Here is an 11205-nt window from a genome sequence, read left to right on the forward strand (position 1 = left end):
ATAGATTTGATATTGTAAAATTAGGAAGTGCCACTTAAAAAAAGCTATTGAGAAGCCTGACGTTTGGGATTGTTTTAGCTTATTTATGATTACCTGAGAAGCAGATACAACCATAGCCACAGTGGCAGAAAAGAACAATAATTATTTCTCATGTCGGCAGGCACTGTCTAGGTGCAAGGCAAGTGACTTTTTGCGCGTGACACAAAGCTAGCTAGGTGTCCATATATATTTGGTGAAGCCGTGACTAAGTAACCTATGATTCATCATATATAAAAAAAAGTAACCTATGATTCATCATATATAAAAAAAAAGTAACCTATGATTCATCATTATATATAAAAAAAAGTAACCTATGATCTCCGGTCGGCTGGGGCCCAAGAGATGGATAAGACAGCAGACATGTTGCTCATTGATCCAGGGACACCAAGAACTATAGCTAGCTATAATTAATATATATATATATATATATATATATATATATATATCCAATCCAAACGTGCCATAAGATTGGGTCTAGAGAATCCCTTTTTTAATTTTATACGTACAAATGTACAATAATAATATCACGCTTACTATACTACAAGTACAATAACTTTATTTGAAGGCATATACAATCACTAAGGCCTTTTATAGTTTCTTCCATAAAGTTTAGTCATTATCACATCGTATGTTTGACATATGCATGTAGTATTAAATATAGACTTAAAAAATAACTAATTACACGGATTGCGACTACTTTGCGAGATGAATTTTTTAAACCTAATTAGTCCATGATTTGACAATGTGGTGCTACAGTAACACCCATCCCTGCCACAGGATACTCCTCTGCAATCAGGCCACCAACAAGAGTTCAAGAAGCAGCATGATTGGGGGTGGGGGTAGTGCCCCCACATGCACCCACAGAAGGCTATCATCAGCTGGACTCCTTGTTTGCTTGAGAAAAATCCATTCACCATCCAGATGCAGTGTACTTAAGCACTGGGCAGGATTGTATTGATGATTTCTTCTCATGTTACCATCACCATGATGCATATCAGTCGTAAACACTGTTCACTGAAAAGAACAACACTGATCTCCGATCTCACTGCAAGCGGTGTTGCATATATATACTCCCTCCGTCCCTAAATAACTATCGTTTTCGCTTCCCGATAAACAACTTTGACTAAATATATATAAAAAATATTAATTTTTATGGTACAAAATTAATATCATTAGATAGATCGTTGAATCTATTTTCATAATAAATTAATTTAGAGATACAAATACGGCACGTATTTTCTATAAATCTAGTTAAACTAACGGCATGGAAACTAAAATCGACAGTTATTTAGGAACGGAGGGGGTAGGTATGTACCAGCAGTCCAGGACTTTTGAGTATACAAAGCGCCAAGCAAATTCATATCGAGTAGGAGATAGCGCTCAAATTTACCTTTTTGTGTCACATGTTGTTAAAAATAAATTATATAATTCTTGCAAAAGCAAAAACATCAAGTCATCAATTCAATAAACTCCAACATCATTGATAATAATTATTGCCCACCTCTGCCATCATAAAAGTAACTTAAGTGACCCTCATATATGTATTAAATTACCTATATCTAGCATAAAATTAACCTAGTGTAATATATAGTATTTATCCAATTTTCATTAGTTATGATCCTAAATTGATCATTGATTTTTTTACACTACTCAAGAAGAGGTTGTACTCTCTAAACCGATTTTTTTGCAAAAATCATAAAAATAGCCCTCTAATAATAAGTTGGTAAAAAAACTCCCTACAAGTAAGAAATTGCTAAATCTCTATCTATTATCTGGTTTGTTCGTTGCACACTTGCACTCTTTATAATATTGTATTTTGCTAGTTTTTAGGCAAAATGATTATCTTTAAAACATCGCTGCGCTTTCATGGAGAAGGAATCGATCATTGAAGGGAGTCAAATACTGTGAAGATCGAAACTACCACCCAACCACTAAGCATCTCACTGTCAAGATTTTATTTTGTAACATGCATGTGATTGCAAAATTGCTGCTGGATTATAACTTACTGTGCTGTGAATGCAAAGTTTATGGTCTCAGAGTTCAAGACGTGGATGGATGCATATGCACATATGGTCACGCCTGAAATAATTTTTCCTGAAATAGTTTTACTATGCTCAGTGGAGTCTATATTTTCTCTTATATTTTGTTTATTCCATTTTGGTATATTTTCAAAGCAATATTAGTGCAAATATTAAAATATACAATTGTTCTAGTTGGCACTATGGGTAAGTGAACCAGTGAGCCAATCATGCATAATTACATAAAGAAAATGTTTCAGTTGTCAGATATTCTTCCCTTCCAGTGGACATTATTCCGCTGTTATTATAAAAGATAAAGCTCCACAATAGTTGTTTCGGGAAAAAAACAAGTCCCACAATAGACGATATGCAGAATCAGGTATATGATCTCGGAGTCTATTCATTAATACAATTATTTGTTTGCATAACGAGCACATAATGAACTATTTTTTTCATTTTAGTCCCTCTATCCCAAATTACAATCGACTGCAACCAAGCTTATACAAAAATTCATCAATGGCTACAGTATCAAACTAGTTTCATTCGATTCTCTTTGCAATACTTCTTGATAGCGTATTTTGTTTGAACTTTGAAGCTGTACATGTTATTATACTGAGAAATTTTCTGGTGCTCCAAAAAAGTTGCAGTAACAAATCTCAATAAAAAATGTTTAATAATATGATTACCTAACCTACCGTTACAACAGTTTCCATGGTGAAAAACCACACAAGGTTTTGATTTGAAGTTTATTAGGATCTTGCTAGAAGCCTACCTGCTATCTGTTCATACAGTTTCAAGCCGACCCACAAGCAAGTTCTCATCATACACAAGGTTTTTGCTGATCATGTTTACCTGAGAATAGTTTGTGCACAGGAATCATGCATGCAACCCAACCGAACCACTAGGTAACTCCAGTGATTTAGTCATATATCACGCACTGTGTCAAAAACCATATGCCATTTAGACTCTTGCACAAACATGTCAGTGAACAATGGATTGTAATCTAATGTACCCCTGCCTCTGCCTGGCCAAATTCATCATGCACACAAGCAAATGTCTTTGAAATGGTGAATATATGAAAGCTCCTAATCTGAATTAAATGGGCCATACGAATAATGATGCATATCAAAGCGGCATCCAGCCTATTGCGGGAAATGGCAATTGTTGTTAGGGGGAATTCCTTGTGTGCCATTAAAAAAGATCGCAATGCTCTGTGTGCTTCTGGAAAAGTTCAGCGGTCTTCAGCGCCACTGCTCCAACTTTTTTGTGCCCTCTATGCAACTGCCATTAGTTTGGGCTCTAACGCCGTCAAACTGCAGGTGTGAAAAGTCAAAAATACCCTTAAGTCTAAATATGTCATTAAATTTTTTTTAGCATCTTCACGACTTCAAATGAAAAAACTCAAAACTAGAAAGTTGTAGATCTCGTCGAGATCTATAATTTTCATATAAAAATTATCTTAATTTAATTCCGCAAAAAATATGATTTGATATGATTAATATATCTTAGAAAAATCATATCTTTTTTTTGCGGAATTAAATGAAGATAATTTTTATATGAAAATTATAGATCTCGACGAGATCTACAACTTTCTAGTTTTGAGTTTTTTTATTTGAAGTCGTTAAGATGCTCAAAAAAAATTAATGACATATTTAGACTTAAGGGTATTTTTGAATTTTCACACCTGCAGTTTGACGGCGTTAGAGTCCAAACTGACGGCAGTGGCATGGAGGGCACAAAAAAGTTAGAGCAGTGACGCTGAAGACCGCTAAACTTTTTCAGAAACACACAGGGCATTACGATCTTTTTTAATGGCACACATGGAATTCCCCCTTGTTGTTAGGCCCATCCCTGTCACCGGATATTCCTCTGCAATCAGGCCACCAACAAGAGTTCAAGAAGCAGCATGATTAGGGGGGGGGGGGGGGGGGGGGGGGGGGCGCTAAGCCCCCACATGCACCCACAGAAGGCTATCATCAGGCTGGACTCCTTGTTTGCTGGAGAAAAATCCATTCACCATCCAAATGCAGTGTATTTAAGCACTGGGCAGGATTCTATTGATGATTTCTTCTCATGTTACCATCACCACGATGCATATCAGTCGTAAACACTGTTCACTGAACAGAACAACGCTGATCTCCGATCTCATTGCAAGCGGTGTTGCATATATATATACTCCCTCCGTCCGTAAATAACTATCATTTTCGCTTCCCAAGAAACAACTTTGACTAAATATATATAAAAAAATATTATTTTTTATGGTACAAAATTAATATCATTAGATAGATCGTTGAATCTATTTTCATAATAAATTAATTTAGAGATACAAATATTGCACGTATTTTCTACAAATCCAGTTAAACTAACGGCTTGGAAACTAAAATCGACAGTTATTTAGGAACGGAGGGAGTAGGTATGTACCAGCAGTCCGGGACTTTTGAGTATACAAAGCGCCGAGCAAATTCATATGGAGTAGGAGATAGCGCTCGAATTTACCTTTTTGTGTCACATGTTAAAAATAAATTATATAATTCTTGCAAAAGCAAAAACATCAAGTCATCAATTCAATAAACTCCAACATCATTGATAATAATTATTGCCCACCTCTGCCATCATAAAAGTAACTTAAGTGACCCTCATATATGTATTAAATTACCCACAGAAGGCTATCATCAGCTAGGAGTATCCATGAGGCAGGAGGCAGCAATCACATCTTGATGCGAACCATACATTAAGTTCATACATTCACACACAGTCCTTTTTCCCTTTATAGATAGACGGACACATACAACTCATCCATCAGGTACGTAGTGACATGAACAAATATATATGTATATATACAAAGTTTTTTTTTTTGTGAAGAGCAAGCAAGCACACAAACATAAGTAATCAACATGCTCAATATACTCACTATATATGCTTGATATTGACCAGCCAACAGATTCTGACTTTCTCTTGTTGTTTCTCTTTCTATAACTCCAGCACCAAGTCTGCATCCAGTCATAGAAAAAGAGATGTTCAGTCAGTAAACAGTATAAGGCAGGCTACATGCATCACCATGGCGCAGTCAAACTGAATTGATAGCTCCTGAAGATTCTATTCTTTTCCGATAACAGTATGGAAAGTCTCTCTGTCAAGACTGCTTTTTGCGACTGCAGATTAATTATTGGTGGATTAGGATGAGATAGATATGTGCTGTGCTGTGATTGCAAGGTGTACGTATGTGCTGTGCTGTGAAATGAAATGAATATGCGCTCACATTCAGCGTCGGTCTTGATCCAGTGGCCGCTCTTGCTGCTGTTGAGCTCCTCGTCGTCGTCGTCGTCGTCGTCGTGGATGGGAGAAGCGGCGCCACCGAAGGAGGCGCGGTTGGCGCTGCAGCCGAACCCCGGCGCGCGCTGCTCCTTGCGGCACCGGAGCTTGGACGACGCCGGCTCGGCGGGCTCGTCGGCGCCGCTGCCGCGTCTGCGGCTCTTCTTGGTCAGGTTCCGGACCAGGGCCGCGCTCTCAGGGTACACTTTCCTGTGGAAGATTTGGAGGATCTGCAAATGAGCAAAATTAATGCCTCTCTTTTTTTTAGAACTGGGGCCTTGTTTAGATTGGGGTTAGGAATCCGTATTTGACACTGTAGCACTTCGTTTGTATTTGATAATTATTGTTCAATTATGGTCTAACTAGGCTCAAAAGATTCGTCTCGTAATTTACAATCAAACTGTGTAATTAGTTATTTTTTATCTATATTTAATACTCCATGCATGTGTCCAAAGATTTGATGTGACGAAAAGAGAGTGAAAAAACTTGCAATCTAAACAAGGCCTGGCTCATCATTTTTCTAAATTCGACAAAATGGAAAAAAAACCACCATCTAATCAATTTGTAAATTCAAGAATATAATGGCACCAATTATATGGAATTTTGAAAAGAGTAGAAGGTTCTTCAAATGATTACTAAACAAAAAAAAAAGATTTCTCCAGAGATTATCTTATTATAGGGACTTGCGTAATACATACATGCACAAAATCGTTTTATATACTCCATCCGTTCCTTAATATAAGCCATATAGATTTCTAAAGAAAATTCCAAAATATAGGTACGTATCAGCTCCCACGCCGATTAGTTTGGAAACCTTCTCACCGTACATAGCGCATGCCCCAACCAATCTCTTAGATTTAGAAAGCAATCTGATTGGGAGAGAGAAGATGGCCTGATTTTCCTTTTTTCCTCAGTTTCACATTCTTTCCCAAGCCGTACATTAATATTGGTGCTAAAAACTATATGGCTTATATTAAGGAACGGAGGGAGTATATAATAGTAAGAGAGAAGAAAGAGATAGAGGGAGGTTCAATGATAAAAAAAAGTCCTGTCAGATCAAGTCCAATTGTTTGGAGGCTATAAAACATGACAAATGCAATGAGCCATAAAGATAACACTTGACAGGAGATTGCAAACAAAAGGGTGTGTCAACTCGCTACCCCCACTTCTAACAACCAGCCTGTTCGCTTGTTGGTTTCAGCCAGCCCAAACCAGCCAGCCAACAGTGTTTTTCTCTCACAATAAACCAGCACCAGCCAGCCCAAACCAGCCCAGAAACCAACCAGTGAACAGGCCGAACAACTTGACTCCTAGTCCTAGTTGGTGTGCCAGATCTATAACATAAGTGGACGTTTCATCAAAAAGATTGTCCGATATGCATGATTGCTTAAGCTCTAGAAAAATCTTTCCCCCTTCCTGTTTTGGACATTCTTGTGGTTTCGATATACTCTTGCTTGAAAATAGTACTCCCTCTATTTTAATTTATAGATCGTTTTGGCTTTTCTAAATATATAACTTTTGGTACGTATCTAGATATATCGTGTATCTATATGTACCTACAAAATCTAAAACGACCTACAGTTTGGGACAGAGAGTGGTACAAAGAAACCATATATATTGGCTTGGAGCAACTAACTAATTATTTCCATTGTGAGAACAAAAATAATAAAAAAAAACTAGTTGGGTCATGCGACTGCAATTAATAAGATTATCAAAATATAGCAAAATTACTATAATTTATGTGAGATATGTAAAACTTTTCTACAAATTAGCAATCAAGATATGAAGATTACAATTATTGCCAGCTTTGTGTATGAGACACTTAAGGGCTTGTTTGGTTAGCCTAGAATGAGTCTTAGGAACCATTCCCGCTTGATGAAGCTTATATAAATTAGTTAATCATTTCTGCTGGAAATCTTTAGGACCCGTTCGTTTGCCAGAGAACGGTTCCCAGGATTAATTCCTAGTCGGAATGCTATTCTATTTTATATAGTCTTTGATCATCTGGATTCATTCCTGGTGAAATCTAGCATAACCGAACGAGGCCTTACAGGGAATGGTTCCTATGAAACCGGACGAAGCCTAAGGGCTCGTTCGGTTAGAGGATTTCTGCCCATGAATAGTCCCAGCCTATGAAAGATTATATAAATTAGACTAGCATTCCTGTTAGGAACGGTTGGACAAGGTTTCGTATGAACGGAACGGTGCGTGAAGGAGAATGGAGCAGGTACTTATACAATTCACGTGCAATTGATTGGCTTCAGTTGTGTTTTCTTCCCAGCATTGTACTTATACTTGATAAAAACTGCAAATTTTTGTTTCAAGCCAAATAGACCCAATGTTTATCAACATTTTGAATCAAATCATCCAAATTAAAAAGGATGATTCAAGATCAAGAATTTGTACATATATAGTAGAGAATTGTATTTCCCTTAAAAAAGGTCTAAAACACAGAACTTGAGAGATAAATCGATGGTCGTACCTTTTGAAACTTACTCTTGGTCACCGCTGCACTCGCCGGCGCTCCATCACCGCCGGGGACTTTCTCATCCTTCACCCTCCTCTTCTTCATTGTCTTGTGGAAGCAGCCGCCTTTCCCTGGTTTCCCGTCGTCCTTTTCTCCACCGGCAGCTCCATCCCCGCCGCCGTCCTCGCCCTCCTCGACGGCGACGAGCGCCACCTTCTCGTCGGCGAAGCGCGTGCGCATGAACAGCTCGCCGAGCGAGGTGCGCAGGCCGCCATTGCTATCCCGCGGCTGCTCCAGGCGCGACTCGGCGTCGCTCACGGGGGAGCCGAACAGGAAGCCCTGCAGCGGGCAGTCCACGCCGCCCATGGCAAAGCTCACCCGCGCCGACGTCACCAGGTCGCTGGCGGCGCCGCTGTTGCGGCCACCGAGGACCTTCTCCAGCTCCGCACTCACTACCATCAGGTCGTCCTCCGTGGTGGTGTCGTCGTCCTTCTCGGCAATGGCCTCGACCACGGCGACTGCAGCCTTCTCGACGACCGCCGCGGACTCTGGCGGAGGCGGCGCTGTGGCTGTGTATGTGAATGTGGGCGTCACGGCGCTGTCGACCTTGTCTCCCTCATCCGCGGTGTCGTCGTTGTCGTCAGAGTCGGAGTCTGCATCGACGTCGACGTCCACATCGTAATCATCGTCGTCGGCGTTTGTTGGGACCGCGATAGCGGCGATGCCTAGAGTGCCAATGGTGAGGAGCCCGCTGCCGCCAAAGGTGAAGAGGTCGGCGTCCGGCGGCGATGAGTGATTGTTGGTGAAGTCGTGGTCGCCGCCGAAGTATTCGTTGGCAGAGGCGAGGAAGGTGGCCGGGTCTGGTGAGGCCAGCCCGGTGATGCAGTTGCAGGTCGCACCTGCAGTGAAATACTTGTTAGTAAGGTTTGTGTTTAACTTGTTGAGTTTTTGTGAAATGATTTATGGTGATTTTTTGGTACTTTCGACTTGGCGATGACCCCCTTTGTAAAGTCAACTATTTCAAACTTCGACAAAAAAAATAGTACTCTAATTTTCGTGTTTACTTTAAAACTTTGTAGTAGGGATACAACATACAAGTAGATTTGTCTTTTTTTTCTTCTAAGAGAAATAAAAAAAAGATTTACCTTGAACTTTCCTATGTTACAAATTTGTTACCTTTTGAAAATTAGTCATTTTTTAGAAGTAGGTATTGAAGTTTAATATGGTTCACTTCAGACAACTGAAAGCTTTATTTTTGTTACTGTAAAGGAGTAGAATAGATGAAACATGCGCACCTAGGTTCTCGAGTCTGAGACCTAGACGTGGTATAAGTGATCGTGTTTTCCTTGATTATTTCTAATAAGAAATGATGCTATTCACCTAGTGGTAGGCATCCGCGATAGTGAGGCTTCTATGCTACATAATATTCTCTCAAGCAAATTATGAATAAGCAGTAACAAGTATCTATAAAATGGTAACTTATGAAGATACAGTATTATACAATATTCCTATACAATTTCACACAAAAAGGAATACCACTTTGTTCTACATTCTAAAAACAAAAGCAATGGGGAAAAAACTTGTTGTGAACAGTGTAAGATAAAAACTGAAATTAACTTCTTCAAAAAAAAAATTATAACCAAAATACAATTGAAAACGGCAAACGGGGAAAGGAGAAAGGCCCACGGCCCACTTGGCCTATTGACGTTACTGCCTTACTGGGCCTATTTGGGTGGGGGGAAACAAAGAGATAGAGAAACAGCCGATGCGTCGTCTTCAACCTCCGTCGACCTCTCGGGTGTTTCAGGTCTCCAGCCCTTCCTTTCCTTCCTCCAATGCCAGTCCACTGTCCAAAAATTCTTGGGGGGCTCCACAGGCACGGCCACGGTAGGAGGGCTTGAGCCCCCCAGCCCCGGTGGCAGATCCGCCACAGTGTGCAAGCATTCAGGGATCCATACTGTTTAAACCTAGCGTTGTGAAGTTACTATGTACGAATTGTAGCTGACATGTGGACCCCAGAAGGAATGTGTTAAGCTTCCACATGTGCCTGCTTGTCAGTTATGCTTGTTCAAAGCAATATGGTAAAACTAGTCCTAGCTAGCTTGGCTCCTATAGTCCTCCTATGTGCTGTATGATCAATCAATCATAATATCTGAAAGACGATGAGCATGAAAAGGCTGTTTTCATTTCTCTTCTTGATTAGAAAAGCCCATTTGCCAATGGAATAAGAGAAAATGTTTGATGAACAGATTAAACAATAAGATGCAAGGAAGTGGGCAGAGAGAGAGAGAGAAGGCAGATCAGATGAATGTACCTCCACCGTTGTTGAACTCTTTGAACACATCATTACTATTCTGTCGTAACTTTCGGTGCATCCAACCGAGGAGCTGATCATACATACATTCATGCATAAAAAAAAAGATCATAATTCAGAAACAGAGTTTTGTTGCCTAACAATCAACTAATTGAACCGCAGAACAAAGAATTCAGAGGAAGGGAGGCTTAGAGAGTGATTACAGCTGCATTGGTCCTATATTATTCATAAACGATCATCGCTGAAGAAGTACAAAGTAGAAAGATTTACAGAAAAGAGCAATGATTCAAGAACCTGAAAAGGGAAAATCATTTTCTTTTCCAAATTATCAAGAGGAGACCATTCGCCTGAAATACTAGCAAGCTACGCAGGGTGGTAAATTAAGGAAAGTTGAGAATTGACATCAGGACTGAGGAGGAAATTAAAGGTAGCTAGGACTACTGACCTTCATGTTGGAGAGGCTTGTCTAAGCCGAGCGCTGGAGCTATAGACGAGGCAGGCATTAATAGACGATGGATAGGAAAGCCGCCAGAGGCAGGAACAGAATAGCCGGGACGCACTGCAGCTGCGGGAGGAGTGATCCATCAGTCGGCAGATCACAACATAAAGAAGGCTACAAATGGTCGAGTACAGGTACAGGGAAAGACCCATGTAATGTAGTAAGCCGCAGCCTGCGCAACCGGCCCTACTTTGTAGCTTTGCGTATAATTAACCTCATATATAAAATTCTTTATAATAACCAAATTTGGAGATTATCTCGTAATAAAGCTTTCTATATATCAACAACGATGATTAATTAGTTTGTTTGGTACGTAATGCCACACAGCCTTTATAATGAATGAATGAATCCGTTGGTACGATCGATCGACTCCGATCAATATGAGCAGCAGCATGTCACAGCAACCTCTCTCTGTCCGTGGTCACTTCACTTTCAAATCAGCAGGTGTGTGAAACTAGTACTCTCAACTTTCCTGCATGCTTTTTCTTCATCGAATTAATCATCCGTCACACATTTAACAGATTAAAAGCTATTGGTAACTAGCTATGAGTAGCGC

The 11205-nt window shown here is 39.9% G+C and overlaps 1 protein-coding gene across 1 annotated transcript; it reads right to left on the reverse strand.

Annotated features, from left to right (window-relative positions):
• Positions 1 to 4720: 4720 nt before the first annotated feature.
• LOC136482034 (protein LAZY 1-like) lies at positions 4721 to 10670 on the reverse strand. The gene is made up of 5 exons (XM_066479287.1): positions 10596 to 10670; positions 10151 to 10223; positions 7852 to 8735; positions 5317 to 5599; positions 4721 to 5047 (listed from the first exon to the last, which is right to left on the reverse strand). Exons 1-5 carry the CDS (start codon positions 10599 to 10601, stop codon positions 5028 to 5030), a joined length of 1266 nt encoding a protein of 421 aa, XP_066335384.1. The 5' UTR covers positions 10602 to 10670; the 3' UTR covers positions 4721 to 5027.
• Between the last annotated feature and the right edge of the window lie 535 nt (positions 10671 to 11205).

This window comes from Miscanthus floridulus, chromosome 9, assembly GCF_019320115.1.
Source record: "Miscanthus floridulus cultivar M001 chromosome 9, ASM1932011v1, whole genome shotgun sequence".
NCBI classification, from domain to species: domain Eukaryota; kingdom Viridiplantae; phylum Streptophyta; class Magnoliopsida; order Poales; family Poaceae; genus Miscanthus; species Miscanthus floridulus.